Source organism: Talpa occidentalis, unplaced genomic scaffold, assembly GCF_014898055.3.
Source record: "Talpa occidentalis isolate TD23 unplaced genomic scaffold, MPIMG_talOcc4v2.1 talOcc4.13, whole genome shotgun sequence".
Taxonomy (NCBI): Eukaryota; Metazoa; Chordata; class Mammalia; order Eulipotyphla; family Talpidae; genus Talpa; species Talpa occidentalis.
This window is the reverse complement of record NW_023601322.1, coordinates 38,928,889-38,949,505: the sequence shown is the minus strand read 5'-3', so window position 1 is coordinate 38,949,505 and position 20,617 is coordinate 38,928,889. Positions and strand designations below refer to the sequence as shown.

Genomic DNA, 20,617 nt, shown 5'->3' with positions numbered 1-20,617 from the left:
TGTAGCTTTCTTGTGGCTGTAGAAGGTGGATGCAGGAGGGGAGAAGGCCAGAATGGGCATGGAGTTCTTTTGTTTCCTGATGTTACTGCAGCAAATATTGTTTCCTAAAACTGTAACCTAAATAAGAGACCAGGAAAAAGACTAATTAACACAAAGTAAAAATCAAAATCAACAAGCAACTATAAACCAGAGACACACTGGGGGGGGGGCGGTGGGTGCAGGGAGGGGCGGGGAAAGGAAGGTCTAGAGTCAAAATAAGGGGGGAGGTGCAATTGCATGGGGAATATAACCAAAACGAAAATGCATACATTGTGCAAAGATGAAAAAAGATGTAAGAATTGTATAAAATAAAATATTTAAATAAAAAAAACTGTAACAGGGTGGTCCCCAGGAAAAGGGGAGGTTCCAGGTTTCCCGCCCCACCCAAAGGAGGGTGGAGCTGAGCAGGAAGAAGAAGCTGGACAGGAAACTGGAGAAGGAAGGAAGAAGGATGAGAGCAAGAAGAAGACCTGGAGGAGGCACATGGAGCAGAGAGACATATAAAGAAGCTGCACTTGCTTCTTGGTCATGGACTGGTTGAAGCAGATGTGGGTGAGAGACCCATGGGAAGGTTAACAATGGCAGCTTTTATCTTGATTTTGATTTTGCTCTTTTCCTCCCAGACTTGGCTGGCTGTTTTTGATCATTTTCTATGAGTCCCTACCGGAAGGTGCCTTGGACCTGTGGCAGGCTTTTGGGCCTTGCTCTGGGCCAATCCTGTTTGGGTGGACTTTTACCCACAAGGGTACAAGTAACTTTGGGTGCTTGATTTAGAAACTATATTCTTTCTCTTTTCTGTATTGTTCACTAATTGTATTAAAATTTATTTGTTTTGTGTTGATGTGGCAGATGGCAGAACCTATTTAGAATAGGCAGGTTTGGGGGTTCTGGGGTGCCCCTCTCCCTGCCCTGTAACAAAACAAGTTGTGCAAAACCATCAGTGATTTTCTAAGAGAAAGTCACTGCAAAGGAATGGAGAGTCAGGAGCATCATAGACAATAAAATAGAAATTAAGATATTCTCCCAGTCCCCCACCTCAGAAAAAAAAAAAGGGGGAAGCTATAAATATGAAGGGGGAAGCTAAAATATGAAGGGGGAAGCTATAAATATGAAGGGGGAAGCTAAAAATATAGTATAAATTAACTAGCTGCAGAAGCCTTTTGATTTTGTTAATTATTCCTCAGTATAATTTTTTTAATATTTTATTTTATATAATTTTTACATCATTTTTCATTTTTGCACAATGTATGCATTTTCATTTTGGTTATATTCCCCATACAATTGCACCCCACCTTATTTTGACCCTAATTCTTCCTCTCCCCGCCCATCCCCTGCCCCTAGTGTCTCTGTTTAATAGTTGCTTGTTGATTTTGACTTTTACTTTGTATTAATTAGTCTTTTTCCTGGTCCCTTATTTAGGTTTTCTAAATTCCTGCTGACTGAGACCACCCGGTAATTTTCTTTTTCTTTCTGACTTATTTCACTGAGCATGATCCCTTCTAGCTCCATCCATGTTGCTGCAAACTGCATGTGTTTATCTTTTTTGATTGCTGAGTTATACACAATTGTGTATATGTACAACATCTTCTTGATCCAGTCATCTATTTTTGGGCATTTGGGTTGTTTCCATAGCTTAGCTATTGTAAATAGTGCTGCTATAAAAATAGGGATGCAGGTGCTCTTTGGAATTGATGTTTCTGTGTCCTTTGGGTAAATACCTAGGAGTGGAACTGCTGGATCATATGGAAGCTCTATCTTTAGTAGGTCAAGAAATCTCCACACAGCTCTCCATAGTGGTTGCTCAGTATAATTGAAAAAAAAAAATTCTTTTTAAATTAAGGGCTTTTATTTCAGAATTTTCAGTGACTATCCTAGGCATTTTTGTCTGAATGAAAAACCTTGGAATCACTAGGAAAGTTGTCTGTAATAGAAATAATGAAACCACGGGTTCCATAGTAATATAAAGCATAAAGATCTAGTCAGGATCCCAAGTATCAATATGTTTAACAGCTGTGCTGAATTAATCTCTCTTAAATTTCGTGCTATTAGAAGTCACAAATAAACAACTTCTGATTAAAAATAAACAGGAAAAAGCAGCAAAGGCAAATTCAATAATATACTGACTTTATTTTGAATTAAAACATGGAATATGTTATCAAACAAATGGATGTAATGAAAAACTTTCATTGTTCAATTAAGAAACAAAATTTGCATAGGAATTGCTAGTTCTAAGTCCTAGAATGCAGACCTCATTGAAATGTGAATTAGAATAACAGAACATCCAATCATCTACTTATGTGCAAACTAAAATGCAATTTCACTATAAGTTACAGATTTCTTGTTCAGTCTTTGGTGAGTGATTAATCCTCTTCTTTGCCATGGATAACACTGTAATTTCATCTAGATCAAATATGATCCTGCTAAGCTAGAGGCATCTTACCTACAGTAACCTATAGCTACTGGATTCATTTTTATGGCTCTAATATTGATCAAGAATATTATCCACTTAAAATATCCAAGGAATAGGCCAAGGACAACCTGTTTTAGTGAAAAACATTAAGCTTGTGATTTCATGCCATTTTGTCTTTTGGAACTTTGCAATCAGTATCCACAATAACTGTTTTATTTATATCAGTAATTGAATAACTATTTTTGGCAAAAGGGCTAACTAAGGGGAAAATACAAAGCATTTAAGGCCACATTATATTTCTTTTCAAAATGAATATTTTTTATGAAATGCCCATGGAAATATATATTTGCACAACTTCAGTGAATAAAAAAGTCAGTGAAGAAATTGGCACTACATTTTAAGATACTAATGCTTCTATCTGGGTGTTCTGGCAATACAGAGTTGTTCCTTACCTTGCAATTAGAATGTAGGCTTTATTTCTGCATAATTAATCAGGCTGAGGGCATATCTGGGATCTGTGGGTTGCTCTTTCCTGGCTTTTCTGCGATATTGAGTAAAATAAGCTGATTTTTGTTGCACTGATCACAACAAACTTTAAGAGGATATCTTCTAATTTCAAAAGTTATAGTCTATCATTTACCAGTTAAAGATAATAGTTTTAGTATTACTGGAAGTTGATTTAAAAAGCCTGTTAGAATTATATTTCCCACCATCTTAACATATCTTTATTGGCTGGAAACTAGAGCAGAACATGAACAAGAAAACTAAAGATGTATTTAAATAACAGAAATATCAACAATATTTATTACTGTAGATTAAAGAAAGAAGTTTTGATGTGTGTGTGTGTGCAATTAGGCACTGACTGAGGCATTTAGACACCATTGATTCTAAAGTGCATTGAATATAAATTTTGACACCCTCCCCCCCAATGGGATAAAATTGAGGTTTCTTTATTGGATCCAATAAGATCAAAAACATGCGTAGATGAACATCTATTATACTCTTACAGTATTAGTAACAACACAATGAACTTGCATATATCATCACATTTTATCCAAGGACCTCACAGTCATTGGAGCAATGTGGGGTTGGAAGCTCAAGATGCCACAGCTTATTAAGTCTATTTATTTATGGCAAAGGAAATAGATTCCCAGCTATAGAACCAAAACAAAGCTCGAAGAGACAGTCAAAATTTCTTGTGATTTGTAATTTTCTGAATTTCCAAATTTGAGCTTATATCCTACCATAACTACAATACTGACCCTAGGCAAAAAGATTTTGACATGTTTGAAATAAGATGAGGACTGACTAATAAATTAACAATTTTGTCATTTTTATAGTTCAACAGCCCATCTTTGACAAGCACCTGGTGGAATGACAGCAGTGGCTTTTATATAATGGAACTATACAGATCATTGGTTCATGATACTCATGGTATGCTACTTGGGTAGAAGAAAACATTTTACACTGAAATGACATACACATAGTTATATAAAATGTGATGGAGCTCTATCTTTTAGCAGACTGACATTTAACACAAAAAACAAAAGTGCATTGATTCTGTATTCCTAAAGGAACAAAATTTTCTGTCTCCCTGCTTAGTCCTGAAAACGCTCTTAGAGTATTTAACTCTATCTTAAAGTTTAACTGAAAGACCCAAGTTAGTGTAGTTAACCACCAACGTGCCCAGCCCCACTGAAGTAGGGTACAGGCCAGTACTGAAGTGAGGGGAAGGGCCCCTGAGCTGTTTTGCTCTTGACTCGGTGCATAAAGCACAGCTCTTGCTCAGAGACCCAAGGAGTGCATTCTGGGCATTTTCTCTCTTAAAAAAATTTCCAACACTATTTGAAAAGCAATTTCTTTTTTGGACAATGTGATTAAGGTGTCTATCTTTCAAATACCCAGGCAAGTTAGCTCTTCCTGTGACCTTCTTTAGTTCGGAGTAGACGCAATATACGTTCATTTTTAGTTAATTCTGCTGGAAGTTCATTGGCCTGAAAGAAAATAAGATAGGCATTAGTGGATTCCCATAGTCGGTACAGTTTTTGAGGACTTCAAGGAGAAGCTGCTGACCCAAATGTGCTCTTCTTCTGGTGAAAAACCCCATCGGACTTAGACTTTTGCAATTAGTCACTGTAAGTCTCCTTAAATGCATAAATATCTCTTTAGCTCTTCTGCCCATTTTTTGACTGGATTATTTTCTTTGTTGTTGTTGAGTCTCATCAGCTCTTTGCAGATTTTTGTGATCAGTCCTTTATCATTAGTGTTGTGTGCGAAAATGTTCTCCCAGTCGGTGGGGTTTCTCTTTGTTTTTGTTATTGTCTCTTTTGCTGTGCAGAAGCTCTTTAATTTGATGTAGTCCCATCTGTTTATCTTTGCCTTCACTATCACTGCTTTTGGTGATGTGTCTGTAAAGATGTCTTTGATGTGCATATCATGGAGTGTTTCGCCTATATTTCCTTCTATGTATTTTATGGTTTAAGGTAGAGGAAATGCAAATGACCAACAGGCATATGAAAAAATGTTCAACATCACTTGTAATCAGGGAAATGCAAATCAAAACTACCATGAGATACCATCTTACACCAGTGAGAATGGCACATATTGAAAAAACTAGCAACAACAAATTTTGGCAAGGTTGTGGAGAAAAAGGAACTCTCCTGCACTGTTGGTGGGAGTGCAAACTGGTCCAACCACTATGGAGAGCTGTGTGGAGATTTCTGGACCTACTAAACATAGAGCTTCCATATGATCCAGCAATTCCACTCCTAGGTATTTACCCAAAAGACACAGAAACATCAATTCCAAAGAGCACCTGCACCCCTATGTTTATAGCAGCACTGTTTACCATAGCTAAGCTTTGGAAACAAACAAATGCCCAAAAATAGATGACTGGATCAAGAAGATGTGGTACATATACACCATGGAATATTACTCGCATTCAAAAAAGATGAACACATGCAATTTGCAGCAACGTGGATGGAGCTGGAAGGGATCATGCTCAGCGAAATAAGCCAGAAAGAAAAAGAAAAATACCGGATGGTGTCACTCATAGCAGGAATCTAGAAAACTTAAATAAGGGACCAGGAAAAAGAATAACTATAAGAAAGAAAATATCAAAATCAACAAACAACTCTGAACCAGAGACACTCTATGGGGTGGTGGGGGGTGGGGAAAGGAGGGATTGGATCAAAATAAGGGGGTTGTAATTGTATGGGGAATATAAAAAAATAAAATTTAAATTAAAAAATGTATAATTATCTCCTGTTAGGGATATTTTTCTATCTAGCCATACCCCTTACTAGACTGTAAACTATTGGAGGCAAGGGTCCATGTTTTATTATTCTTTGTATCCTTATTTACAGCACAAAGCCTAGCATATCTAGAATGTGTTCAATCAATACTGGTATTTCTAAAATTGATATGTAGTTAATTATATGAGAGTGTCTGCTAGAGATTTGAGACTCAGGACGAGCAGGTTTTGATAAGAAGTACAGAAAATCCAGAACATAAGAGATACAGAGGCGTGTCCTTTCTTTTCCTCTTGTTACTGAGACACTTAACAGATTCATTTAGGGGGTCCCCACTGTTCACAACAGATGTTATGGGGCAGTGGGTCTCAAACCTTGTGGTTTCAGGAACTTTTTACACTTTTTAAAAATTACCCCAGTGAGCTTTTTTTTTTTTTTAACAGATTAGAAATGAAAACTAATATAGGTTAACACAAGTAACATATTTGTGAAAAACCATTGTGAATTTTTTTTCTTTTTTTTAAAAGATTTATTTATTTATGCATACAAGAACTGGAGAATAGCCCAGCGGTATGGGGGTGAGAGGATTCACAAGAGACAGAGTGGGTTGCAGAACAGGCAGATCAACTGAAACACACTGCTGGGGGGAGCAGCTGGTGAGTCAGGAGAGGTCTGTTGTGCCATGTGGGTAGCTCCCTGGCCAGGGATTGAACTTGTGCTGCAGTGGCTGCGGACAGCTTCATAGGTTGCGTCTTACCCCTTGTGCCACCAGGGAGGCCCCATTTGTGAAGTTTTAATAGCAAAAATGTTCGTGAAAAGAGTAACAATTTAATAGTGTTGCATATTTTTGTAATGTGGAGCTTAGCAGAAAGCAAGTGGATTTTCCTATCTGCTTCTGCATCCAAACTATTGTGATATGTAGTTTTAATTGAGGCATATGAAGAAAATTCAACTTCATGAAGTAGTTGGAAAAAGGAGGAACATTTTAATAGCCTATTTAAGATCCTTGTAGATACTCCTCTCTGAATCTACATGAATATTGAACAAGTGTAGTTTCATAAAAGTTAATTGTAATATGAATCTGAAAACACATCAATGAATTTTTCATATATTAAAATCCATGGGTCTATCTATCTATAGGTAGATTTTTTTACCCATGCATGACATCATGCACTAGTCATTTGGAAAACATTAGTTCACTGAGCTATGCAGACTTTCCAAATGTATTTATATATTATGTAATAACAGGAGATCATGGTCATTAATATTACCAATGAGTCATCAGAAAGGCCTTAAGTACTGAGAAGCTGTCAACTCACAGTGTAGGGTATAAGTCATTCTTTCAAGTACAAATGGTGTTTCACGAAAAACACGGCTGATTTATTTTGCAACTCACACACGAATGCTTGTCCTTTTTAGAAATCATTGTATTTCAGTATACAGCAGAAGTGCTTTAAGCATACTTCCCACTTTGTTATACAGAATATTAAAAGGCATCTGACATGGGTCAAGATATAATAAAATTAAAATTATTGCTTCATCAAATCATTTTTCCACAAAATGGTATTTTTGTAGACTAATTTAGAAAATTTGTAAGATAATATACAAAGGTTTGAGATGTCATCTGCTGGTATGGTAAGGCGACCCTGCTTTGATGAATACTAAGGGGCCTTCAGTCATATCCACCACTGCTTTTGCACCATTAGGGCAAATGTCAACATAGTGAAAAGGCAAACAGTGTCTTTGTATTATTAGGACTATTGTTTCAAACTCTGAGACCTCCTGAAAGGGTTTTGAGGACCCCCCAGGGGTCCCTGGACCATACTTAGAACTATTATTATAAATGAATCAAAAGGATGTTCCTGGGATTTCAGTGGGGACAATCAAAGGGTCAAAAGACACTGAGAATGGGGAGAGGGCTTGCATGTAGATGTTACCTATATCACATATTTTCTCTCCTGTAGTCAAGCTTGGAATCCCAGCAGCTTCATCTGGGATCCTGATTCTGGCTGAAGAACCTGTAGTCCTCACCTTCTAACCTGAATCCTGTTCTCTGATGCCCTACCTGCTAGCTGGGACATCACTTATTGGAATTATACAGGGAGTTGTTGGGAATTATGAGTTTGCCACACGAAGTCTACTGTAGGGGCCTCCCTGGTGGCGCAAGGGGTTAAGATACAGCAAAATGAAGCTATCAGCAGCCACCACAGCACAAGTTCGATGCCCGGCCAGGCAGCTGACCCACATGGTGCAGCAGACCTCTCCTGTCTAGCTTGCTGCTCCCCTCAGCAGTGTGTTTCAGTCAGTCTACCTGTTCTGTTCCCCACTTTGTCTCTTATGAATCCTTTCACCCTCCTCACCTCTGGCCTGTATCCCAGTTTTTGTACACCTAAATAAATAAATCTTAGAAAAAAAAAGAAGTCTACTATATAGCTTGTACTGCACTCCAGCCCACCACAAAGGACCCTTGATGCTGATGCTAAGCTGAGCCAGGCAGGAAGTGAGTATGCTGTGCCATGATAGCACAGAGGCCCCTTGAAGGGGTCATATCCAACTATTAGTTCTTGCAGGAACAGACACTATACAGGCGTAGACCCACAAGGGGACTGCTCCCGGTAAACAGACTCAAGCTCCATCTAGGTTCAGGGGATACTTGGGAATAACAGGGCTGTTTTGCATCAGTTATTGACTCTTGGTGTGCTGGCTGGCAGGGAGTCAAAGTATCCTTTACAATCAGGAAGAAGGAATGTAAGAAGCAGTGCCTCTCTCTACAATCTTGCCCAGCTATGCTGCCTATGTGATCATCCATGACTGTCCATATCTTTTACTATTAAAATAAGTTTTATAATTTCAAACTTGAGTTGTCAGCTTGGTCATTCGCATCACTGTTCTGGGTGTCATCAGTCTAGTTTTAAAAACCTTGTCTCATTTCTCCTCTCTCCAGGTTGGTACCCACTGAATTCTCAGGTTGCTGAGGCTGTGAGGACTGTCATGGTGGTGAAAGCCCAGAGTGGCTCTAAAGGTTATGTCACTCATTGCGAAGCGGGAGATTGGTCCAAATTCACGATGCCACCCACATCATTTCACACTTTCCTTCCTGCTCCTGGGAGAATGCGTTCTGAGGCTTCAGTTAGGAGTTTTGGTGAACGCAGGATCCTTGGGGAAGGCTATAGTGGAGGGAGTGGCTACCGAGGTCACTGCTTAATCTCTCCTCAGGTATTTATCACTGCTTAATCTCTCCTCAAAGCTCTAGAGTAGAAGCCACGGAACTCCTGGACTGGAAGAGCATGTCTGTGCTAGCTTAGAAGTCACTGTCTCTGGGGAGACTTCAATAGCATTTTTTACTTCCCTGCTTATACTTCTTGTCACTCCAAAGTGTAGTTACTTGTTTATCTTTTATTCCTCAGTAAACCTGGAGCTCCATGAAAGCAGAATCTATGTGAATCTCCTTCACCACTATACCCTGTACCCCAGCACATACCACAACACATGGTTCTGAGTGGGCACTCATAAGTGTTTGTTGAATGAATGAATGAAGACCAAGAATATCATCTCAGGAGTTCTGGGTGGCTGCTGGAATCCCAACACCCTTGCTTCTGGAGCTGCTTTTAAAGAGGCTGACTTCTATGCAGCGGCTGTTGGTGTGGTCGGGAGTTCCCCGGCAGCAACTCCCAGGCCTCCCAGGGCTTTTGCTGCATGAGGTGCCAAGGTGAACAATCACACATACATTCAGATAGCTTTATGGAGGGTCCAAAGTCCAGCATTTTGGCACTGGAAATTCCCCATAACTGTCATTGACGAGATTCTAGCAGACACACAGGAATTGCTTTTTTTCAATTTCCTTATAAAGGTGCTAACATTTCCCCCTTGCCTTAATTAAGTGCTGGCAGCTTAGCAACCAATTGATCTCTTGAGGAAATCTGTGTCTAAGGTCTAAAGATAAGCAATGGTGATTTCATCTGACTCATCACATAACCAGGCCAGTTAATGGAAAACAAACCCCAGTATCTCAGGAAGAGAGAAGCACAAACGTCTTTAAGCAGTTCAATGGTAAGAATGGGGGAAATAATAATTCTACATGCTAAGTGGGTTAGAAAAAAAGGCATTTGGCATTGTTGCTTAATTGAATTTCTTAAGTTTCTTTTCAAAATTTATGAAGTATTAAACTGTTTTGTTAAAAACTTTCATACAGTAACAGGTGCTTATAAAAAATTTAAGTCTATGAATAAAATGAAAATTGCTTTCCTTCCCAACTAAGAAGCACCATAGCTACTACCTCCTTTGAAAGTCAGTGCTTTCTCAATGCCTTTCCGAGGCTTCTCTCCTGTCTCCTTATCTCTGCATTTACCTTTTACTTTCTTTATAAAATGTATTTCCTGGGGTCTCCCTGGTGGCACAAGGGGTTAAGCTGCAACCTATGGAGGTATCTGCAGCCACTGCAGCATGAATTCGATCCCTAGCCAGGGAGCTACCCACATGGTGCAGCAGATCTCTCCTGTCTTGCCCGCTGCTCCCCTCAGCAGTGTACTTTGGTCAGTCTGCCTGTTCTGCTCCCCACTCTGTCTCTGGTGAATCCTCTCACCACCACACCTCTGGCCTGTACCCCAGTTCTTGCATGCAAGAATAAATAAATCTTTAAAAAAATAAAATGTGTTTCCCCTCCACCATCTCTTATATCCCCTAATCCCTCTCTCTCTGCCCCCTCCTTTCATCCTCACAGCCCTCAGGGTGTTTATAAGGCCTGCTAGTTTTTGCCAGTATTTCACTTTGTTGAATCATTCACGATGTAAATATCCAATATTTGCCCCCAATCTCTGCATTTAGCTGCTTATAGAGGCATTGACTAGGAGGAAATACACTGACAACCATTTTGTTTTTCTATTGTTCCTGTGCCTCTTTCCACCTCCAAGTGCACTGAATTGAAAACTAACGATTTCAAACTATAAGGAATAAAGGTTCATTTTGTGACCATGGGGCAAAGTCCTGTGAATAATACAAAGGCAACATTTTCCCCAGGTAGTCACCAAAGAGAGCACAAGCAATTCTCAACATACAAACATCCAATGTATGGAGAATGGTGATGAACTACCAGAATTTTGATATTTTAAAGCTGTTTCTTTGATAACAGAATACTCATACAATCTTCCCCACAATGATGAGCCCCCCCAACTCCTAGTCCCTGAAGGATGTGCCATTGTCAGCCGAAAACCATGAAAGATACAGTGTTTTTAATATAACTCCCTGGATCCAAATGTACTGCATAACCTACTAAGGAGAAGCTTACTCTGTAAAAGTATAAAGACTGACTGAGCCAGGGAGACGTTTTCTTTTTTCTTTTTTACTAATTAATTTTTTATATTTTTAAAATCATCGCTCATTTTTAAACAATATTTGTTCCCCCCCTCCCCCTCAGGTGTAGTCCCCATAGAATTTCCTTCACTAATGCACCCGTGCGCCATCACCTCAGTCCCCAGTGCTCCTCCCTCCCTCCCTCTGATCCCTCTTCCTCCTCCTCCCCTGCAGGATGTCTCTGATTTATAATTGTCTGTTTTTGCTTTGCTATATTTTGTACTGTTATTATTTATTTTTACACTGATGTCTTATTTGGTTCCCCTGTATTCCTGCTATAAGTGAAACAGTGAAATAAGCCAGAAGGAAAAAGGGAGATGTTTTCTTGGTGTAGATGATCACTGCCTTCTCTTTGCAAATGTACTCAATGAAGTGAAGCTAAGTGGCCCAATGAAGTGAAAAGATGGCAAGGCCAGTACCTTGTTTCTCAGGGCTGGGTCTGCCCCAGCTTCCAGGAGCAGGGCCACTGTTTTAATGTTACCGCTGAGCACTGCCGCGTGGAGCGCTGATGTCCCGTTCTAAGAGAGAAGAAGTAGACAGAGTGTCAGGAGGGTGCTCACAGCTGTGTGTGTTCAGCTTGGCTTTCATGGGGAACTAGCCTGAGTGATGAGACTATAACGTCGAAGTCCTGCTCTTCTTTATATGATCCCTTCTTTTTTAAAGGATAAAAAACTTAATGGCAATGGGATATGCAAATACTTACATTGAAAAATGCAGGTTCCATAAAAGTAACTAACATCTTTAAATGATATAAGCAATAATTTTGACAAACAATACAGATTAGGATATAGACGTTGGGGAGATGATAAGACTATTGGTTAAAAATAATAAGTGGTATTGAGAAGTCCATTCATTAAAATGGGTAAGGACAAAGAAATGAACACAAAAATTTAGAAGAAACTATACCCTTATATGGTGATTGTTTCCACTTTACAAAGGATTCACAAAGATCATTTCCAATTGAATTAAGTAATTTGACTTAACTAAATAATGAGAATCATCTTTTTCTTATGCCTGAAGATTTAGTTAAAAAGAATGCTAAAACATTTTCTTTGTTTGATTGCTAATCTACAGTTATCATTACTTAATGTAATCATTTATAATAATAGCAGCAAATTAAAGCAAATGAAAAATTATGACATTTTGATTCTGAGTTTTAGATAAAGAATCATGATAAACAACCAGAATATGGAAAATTTCAAGACTATCAAGTATATAGCTCCTTTTCAAAATCATGTCGGCCCCTAATAGTTTCCTCAGATACACAGCAGACTGTATAAATGTTGCCAATATTCTTTTCCAAATGAAATAAGAGATCTAACCCAGAGAATATGACCTACTGATGATCACACAGCCAGTTTTATATACTTTCAAACTTGCTGAGGAAAAAGCAACAATACCATGTCAATTTTTTTTTTCTTTAAGGTCAACACACATAGTGTTTGTGCTTTTGGTGAGCTATTTCCAGCCAGCCTGGAGGAAGAGCTGGTTAGCTATATACTCTCCACCCTCTCAGGTGACAGGGCAGCAACTGTGGACTCGATCTTGGAGATGCATGGCGAAAAAGTATAAGTAGGTAGGATGAGGAAATCCTTTTGATCCCTGCACTGGCCCATTTCTGAGGGTAGAAGGGCCCAGCAAACAGGCTGCTGACATTTCATGAATTTGCTGCAAATATTTATTGAAATAAGGAAGCAGCTACATGCAGCATATGGTGGGATTGTGGGAGAGGAGAGGAAGAGAACCTGGCAAATTTATTATAAGGATAGGCAGTCATACGACATCTGTTCCAGAAGGTACTTTTGTATATGAAGTACCTAAACACAAGCTTGGTTTTCAAATTAACTTATAGTAAAAAAAACTCTAATTTTTGTAAGAGTAAGATACACCCAGAGAAAAAATCCAGCAAAACAATGGATTTCCATGTTCACTTTTATAATATGTATCAAAATTCACTAATTTCATTATATCTTCATTTTTCTTCTCTAAGTCATAACCAACCTATCAACTTCACTTATCTGCAACATTGGTAAGAACAAAAAAAAAACAAGTTAAAAAAAGAGCTGTTTGAAGCCAGACTAGTTTTTTGCAAAGTTGATTTCTGAGTTCATTTCTGTCAGAGTTCACTTTCACGGACTGCTATTCTTACTTTACAATGTCAGCATGTGCAGCTTTCTGGCTTCAAACTTCTCATTGAGACAGCGGAGAGAGGCCAGCACACTGACAACAGCCACTCTGTATTAACTGAAGCAAGAATCGAATCTAAAAGTATAAAGATCAAATAAAAAGTCTCCAAAAAGCCCTGGGATCATTCAAGGGCAAGTAGACTTTATATACATTAATAAACCCTGAGGGCACAGCCCACAAAGTGCTAAGCCCTGTGCCAAGTTTAGAACAGGTTTGGTGTCCTGTACTTAGGAAATCAGAAGCTTGACTACCAGGAGTCAGCAAATTACTATCAGCAGGTCAAATCCAGTTCAACTCTAGCCACTGCCTGCTTTCCTACATCTTGGCTAGCTAAAATTTTAAAAAATTAAAAGATCATTTTGTGACATGTGAAAATGTGAAATCCCAGAAATACAATGTTGGTAAAATAAAGTTTTATTGGAATACAGTCATGTTTTTAAAATATGCCTGACAGTTACAGTGGCAGACAGACACAACAGAGACGGTGTGGCCTGCAAGGTCTAAGATGCTTCCTACCTGGCCCTCTTTTGAAAAAGATCACTACCCCCTAGATTATACTTTAGACTTATCTTAATCCCAAATGATTACAAGATAAGAGTTTTGGGGCTCTGTTTTCTGGAAGACCCAGCTCTTCAGACTGATACATTCTCTGAGATGCCAAGATGTTTGAAGCTTTCTTTAGTTCATCTAAGGTAGCAAGGTGCTTCTTTGCTCTACATAATGAAGAGAGAGAACAGGAAGGCATCCCTGGTGTTTTGAGACACCAGTAATGTGTTTCTTTATTTTTGGATTTCACAGAGCCTGCTCCAATGATATGTCCATTTGGCTAATTTTTCAATTTAGCTCTTTCATTATTACAATATTCATTTTTCTGGAAAACTAGACACTGGCAGACTCTGGTTCTTGCTTTTACCTCCTTCCTATTTCCCCCAGTGATGTTGCCACCTCCAACATTAAGAGAATAGGGATCTTTGCCTTTGCGTCCAGCACCACTGAGACTGCTTGGATCCAGCCACCGTTGGGGCAGATAGTAAGCACAGGGAAGTGCCCTTCTGACTGGCTATTTTAGGATAGGGATCTTTGCCTTTGCATCGGGCACCACTGAGACTGCCTGAAACTGGGAAAGGGCTGCCCCCACAGCCAGAGGTGAGCTGAAGGCCCCCACAAGCCAGTCCCGCCTGGCAGGGAGTCGGAGCCCAGAGGGGGATCCAGCAATTTGGAGCCCAGCAGGCGATCCAGCCACCCCACCTCCAGGGCAGTCTGTGGGACCTCAAGACACAGCTCTGGAATTAAACAAATACAGAAGGAGATATTCTGTGACAGCGACCATTAACATATTCATAGTACCACTGCCCTACTGGACTTCTGGCACAACAGTATTTGACTCGATTGGACCACCAGTTTCGGACATCCCAGAAAGAGCACAGCAAAAAGATGCCGGCCAGTAGCAGCGAAACAATGTACCAAAGCATAGGGCAAATTAGAAAACAAGCAGCAGGGAGAAGAAAAACTACAAACAACCAAGCAAGTCCTCAGGGAAAAGACACACCACAAAAAGAAAATCACCCACCAGATTGCAACAACAGTGACTTGAAAGAACTTCTGAACCTTCCAGAAAGAGAATTTAAAATTGCCATGATTAAAAACAGACAGAAGTCATAAAGGAAAACAATGATAAGGGAAAAATAATCAACGATCAAAAGAATGAAATTGAGTCCCTAAAGAGGGAAGTGAAAGAAATGCAGGAGATCAAAGAATTAATGGAGGAGCTAAAGAACTCTGGGAAAAGCAGTGAAAGCAGAATAGATGAAATGGAAGAATGAATAAGTACTCTCGAAGACACAGAAATAAAAAGAACCAAAACAGAAAAGGAAAGAGAAGTACGAATGAAAAAGAATGAAGAAAGACTTTGGGAACTATCTGACTCCATGAGGAAAGGAAATATAAGAGTTATAGGATTCCAGAAGGAGAGGAGAGAGACATAGGAACAGAGAAAATATTCAAGGAAATAACTGAAGAGAACTTCCTAAACATGAAGAAGGAGCTGAAAATAGACATACCAGAAGCAAGAAGAACACCAAACTTCCATGATGAAAGGAAAAATACAGCAAGACACATAATAGTACCACTCCCAAGAATCCATGACAAGGAAAAAATAATGAAGCTGACAAGAGGGAAGAAACAGATAACATTCAAAGGAAAACCAATCAGACTGAGATCAGACTTCTCCGACTAGGAGAAAATTTTTGTACACAACACTAATGATAAAGGACTGATCACAAAAATCTACAAAGAGCTGAGGAGTCTCAACAAAAACAAAGTAAACAATCCAGTCAAAAAATGGGCAGAAGAGCTAAAAAGGAACTTCTCCAAAGAGGAAATGCAAATGGCCAACAGGCATATGAAAAAATGCTCAACATCACTTGTAATCAGGGAAATGCAAATCAAAACTACAATGAGATACCATCTTACACCAATGAGAGTGGCACATATTAAAAAAAACTAGCAACAACAAATGTTGGCGAGGATGTGGAGAAAAAGGAACTCTCCTGCACTGCTGGTGGGAGTGCAAACTGGTCCAACCACTATGGAAAGCTGTTTGGAGTTTCCTCAACCTGCTAAATATGGAGCTTCCATATGATCCAGCAATTCCACTCCTAGGTATTTACCCAAAGGACACAGAATCATTAATTCAAAAGGGCACCTGCACCACTGTTTTTAGTAGCACTATTTACAAACCTGAGACACACTACAGGGGTGGTGATTGGAGGGATTACAGTCAAAATAAGGGGGTGTGGGAATTGTATGGGGACTATAACCAAGATGAAAATGCATGCATTGTGCAAAAATGAAAACTGATGTAAAAATATATAAAATAAAAAATAAAGTTAAGAAGTATAGTAACTAGAGGGATTCAAGCAGTTATCTGGGCCTCATCTACCACACTAAGAATATCAATGTTTTTTTCACATTTGTTACTATGCCATGTGCTTTCTTCCTTTTAAAATATTTTCATAACTTGTTATCTTACTGTAATAATTTGGAGAGGAAAATACATCATTCATTAAACTATTTACAAGTCATATTTTAAAAAAAAGATGTTGTACACATATTGTTTCAGAATACAGCTGGTTAGAATTATACATAGATTCTACTGTAGGCCTAAAGTACGGACTTCTTAATTTCTAACCTCCCTGCTTAATAGATCAGTAAAATTTCTCTTTAGGTAATTCTTACCTTCAAAATACCAAGAGTAGGTGAAAATTTCAGCAATTCCTCTATAACATCATGATATCCTTTGTTGGCTGCTTTCAGTAATGCTGTGGTCCCATCCTTCACAGAGAGAGGAAAAGAAAAATGGATTATCTACCTAAGTGTGTGTTGGCTAAGAGCGAGATGTTAGTTGACAACTGGGAAGATGCTGGTCTGACACAGACCCATAATGTCTCTTAATCTGGGAGCATTTTAGAGAGCACTAAACAGTTAATTTTGCATGAAAGAATATCAGGCATAATGTGTGACTTTGAACACTGCCATTTGGGAAATTCCTATTCCTCTGGTCCCTAGAACATTGGGTAAGGGACAAAAGCAACTTGAAGAACATATTTCTAGGGCATAGGTGGACCAAAGAGGCGTTCAGCTGCAGTTCATGACTTAGCAGAAACTGTTAAACTGTATTCATTGTTTTAAATTTTTTAAATGGGTTTTTCTTTTTTTGCTTTCTCTTGCCCTTGTCTGCACTTGTGGGGTGAAGGAAGTGGGGAAGACAGGGAGACTGAACTCAGAATGTAAAGACAAAATTCAAAAATTAGTATTTAGTTTCCGTCTTTTTTTTTTTTTTTTTTGACCTGAGAAAGTATTTTTTCAAATTCCCCTTTCTCCTGTTTTAGTGCATCAAATGCTGTATTTAGAGACTTTAGTTCACAGAGTTCTCCCAGAGTAAGGGAAACACCCCACTCTGCATTAAAGGTTTAGCTGGAATCAGGAAGAAAGAAGATGAGATTAGAGAATTATTCTTTTCTGGCTTCAGAGATTGTAGGAAGTAGAAAAGGAGCGAGTGGTCAGGAATTTGTCTTTTGATCTCTCCTTTCTGGGCTCAGACTTGAAGCCGGAGGTGGGTCACTTAAGGAAGGGTAAAATACTAAGGGCAAAGAACCCTTAAAAATAAAAAGCAAATAGCACCGCGTGCTCAGGCAGCACTTTCTCTCCAAGTTGTCCTTAGTTCCCATGGGGCACAAGGCCTGCTATGGGCCCCTTGAGGCAGAATTAGGCGACACCAATAGAGGCTAAGTGGAGGCCAACGTGGGCAGGGGAGAGCTGGATGAGGCCAAACAACCCTAGTACCCGGACACCCCAAACCACAGACAGGCGCTGCCAGCTGCACTGCGGCCCAATGCCAGCAGGAGGCTCAGCGCCACATCTCTGAGAACAGCCCCAGCCCTGGCTCCTGCTTCCGGCATCCTCCCGAATTCATCCATCATCAGGTGGAGGAGGATCTATGAGGAATTAATCATTTTTTTCTCCTTAGAGAGAATGAGCAGCATTTGCTAAGTGTCAGCTAATTCAGGCGTTTACTTTGTTTTCCTGCTAGATAGCAGGCGGAGGTTGGGGGAGAACCTGGGTGAGTTACAGACAAAATTAGGATGCGCTTTCCACGCTGCGCCTAGTGCTTCGGCAGGTCCCACCCTGAGCCCCCGCGTTCCCAGGCTTTCACCCCGACTCACATTCCGGGCGGCGTCGCGGTCGGCTCCGCGCAGCAGCATCACCCGCACCACCTCGCTGTGGCCCATCTGGGACGCGATCCACAGCGGCGCCGTCCCGTCCTGCGAGAGAGGACACGCTGGAGCCCCGATCAAGGGCATCCCCGCGACAGCAAGTCCGACCCCGGGAAGAAATCCCGATGTCAAGTCCCACAGACCCCCGGTGTGGAGAAAAGAAAGGGAAAGATGACTTGAAGCCATTCACGCACGTAGCCAAGGCCTGGCCTGCTCGGGCAACTGCCAGGATTCAAGTTCTGGCTTATCAAGCAGCCATTTGACGGAGGGATGTTGTGCCACAGTTTGGGCAGGACTTCGGAGAACACGCTTTGGGAAGCTGCTGCATGGTTCTCCTCCCCAGAAGCAAATTTGACAGGCCCAGGGAGTTCAAGCCGCTGTCGGTTTGCTGGCTTTCCTGGTGGGGTCATGCAACACACCCTGAGTGGGGGTCCCTTCTCCCACAGAAGAGCGGGCAGTTTCCTGTGAGGCGCGATCAGGGGGTCAGGGAACTGTGGATATTTCTCCTATCCTCTACTCTGTGTCTAGAACTCCCAGTCACGTCATTTCGAGGGACTTTAAATGCAACATGTGACATGGTGGTTTTTTGAGGGGACACACACTGTTTTCAGAGGCTGAGATGTGTTGCTTTGGAGAAGAAAAGATAAAACGTTCAAAGGACCATAGTTCCAGAAAGAGAGGAAAATAAGAAATCTTTCTAGTGATGAAAGGAAAGCACTATAGGAGGGGGGTGGAGAGAAGTGGGGCAGATGTGAGTGTCCATGTTCACCACCCTCTGGGTTGAATCTGGCTTGGGTAAGCTAGGGGTAGTGGAAACACTCAGATAAATTATGGTATATTCCAGATGGAGAAGGATTTTCTCCCATCCTTAAACTGAAGCCCCCTTAAAGAAATTCTGCTCTTGGCTGGTGCCTGAGAAGTAGAAGAGAAACAGCTGTGGGAGTTGTCTGGGCCAGTAGACCTGAGACACGCCCCCCGTAGCCCTGACCACATGCACCTGGCATCTGGGCATTCAGGAGTCCTTGCCTATCTGTGGGAAACCAGCTGTGCTGGATAAACAGTGGTGGAAGTAAATCTGGATAGGGGAGATAAGGCCATAGAAGCTCATGACTTCAAGAACACAGACAGGGTCCAAACATGCTGGACCAGCTGCATCTCCAGCTGCAGCCTCCAGCATGAGGTGCCAGGGACCGAAGCTGGGCCAACCAGCAGAAGGATCAGATGTGAGTGTTCCCACGGCCTCTCAATGCTAGGATCATAGTCTGACCTCTGACAATTGAGGTGACCTTGGAGAGCAGGGCAGGTGGAGGGAGAGGATTCAGAACAGACTAAACATAACCTCTGCGGTATTTAAGGTAATATGATCCAAAGCTCTAATCAGATGTCTGATTTACTCATCATCAGCGGGAAGGGGGGCTGAAGAGCAAGATGATTCATTTTTGGAATATTAAGTTTTATTTTCTGCTGTAGTATGTGATTTCAATTCCAATCTACTAGTCACAGCAGACACAGGATTATTGCCCACTGCTGTCTGTGCAGAGCGACATGTAGATGCTTGAGTGGGGTGGTGGGTGATGGCAAGTCTGGAGCCTAGAATGATCCTGAGCAGTGAAGGGTGACAGGAGGACACTGGCAAGTTTGTGTCTTAGAGATTAGAGGAAAAGGTGCTGACACAGGAAAGAGGAAAGCCAAACCATCTTGTTCTACTTCATACTTTCACAAAGGCCTCTTAGAAATGTTCCTGAATCTTAAACTATCATTGGCACTGATAATTAGCAATATAAATAAAACCTTAATTTGTACTTTTTGTTTGCAGAGTACTTTTATATTCATTCTTAAATTTAATTAATTAATGAATTTAGAGTTTGTGCTTTCAGTGCCTTTTTTTTTCTTGGTACATAGTAGATATTCAGAAAATATTTACCAAAAGAATGAATTTTCTATATATGTGAAAAACAGATAATCAACTTTATTTGACAGGAAACTACATATATCAATAAGTAAGTTCCAACCAGGCTCTGGAAGATTATCTCTAATTAAGGGTATGAGCATCTAAATGAATGTAGTGATATAACCTTTGCCCTCTAGGAGACACAGTGTCAATGTATGGGGTACTAGTATAGCAACATTTCCCTACCCTACTGATATGCCTATTGGAAATAATTCTATTTTTGAACATTAATTTATTAATTAATTGATTCTCCCAATTCAGGATCTAACTAATCAGTCATTCATTCCAACACCCACTGAGCATCTTCTAAGCTTAGTTAGAGTGTTAAAAATAAGTTTTCTACTGGGTCGCTACATGCAAAAGAATGAAGCTTGACCACTACCTCACACCATACACAAAAATCAACTCAAAATGGGTTAAAGAACTAGACATAAGACCTGAAACCATAAAATACATAGAAGGAAATATAGGCAAAACACTACGTGATATGCACATCAAAGACATCTTTACAGACACATCACCCAAAGCAGTGATAGTGAAGGCAAAGATAAACAGCTGGGACTACATCAAATTAAAGAGCTTCTGCACAGCAAAAGAGACAATAACAAAAACAAAGAGAAACCTCACCAACCGGGAGAATATTTTTGCACACAAC

At 40.2% G+C, this 20,617-nt stretch overlaps 1 protein-coding gene across 2 annotated transcripts in view; it reads right to left on the bottom strand.

Annotated features, from left to right (window-relative positions):
• Nucleotides 1–2,164: 2,164 nt before the first annotated feature.
• The window catches only part of ANKRD29 (ankyrin repeat domain 29), a 54,476-nt gene continuing 36,023 nt past the window's right edge, over nucleotides 2,165–20,617 (bottom strand). Inside the window, exons 7-10 of one of the 2 annotated variants that reach the window (XM_037508730.2) lie at nucleotides 17,961–18,059; nucleotides 16,474–16,569; nucleotides 11,469–11,567; nucleotides 2,165–4,443 (exon numbers count right to left, since the gene is read on the bottom strand). In XM_037508730.2, the coding sequence (XP_037364627.1) occupies nucleotides 4,360–4,443; nucleotides 11,469–11,567; nucleotides 16,474–16,569; nucleotides 17,961–18,059 (378 nt within the window). In that variant the 3' untranslated portion in view covers nucleotides 2,165–4,359. The remainder of the gene's footprint in view (nucleotides 4,444–11,468; nucleotides 11,568–16,473; nucleotides 16,570–17,960; nucleotides 18,060–20,617) is intronic. The other variant, XM_037508731.2, reaches the window with a different exon arrangement.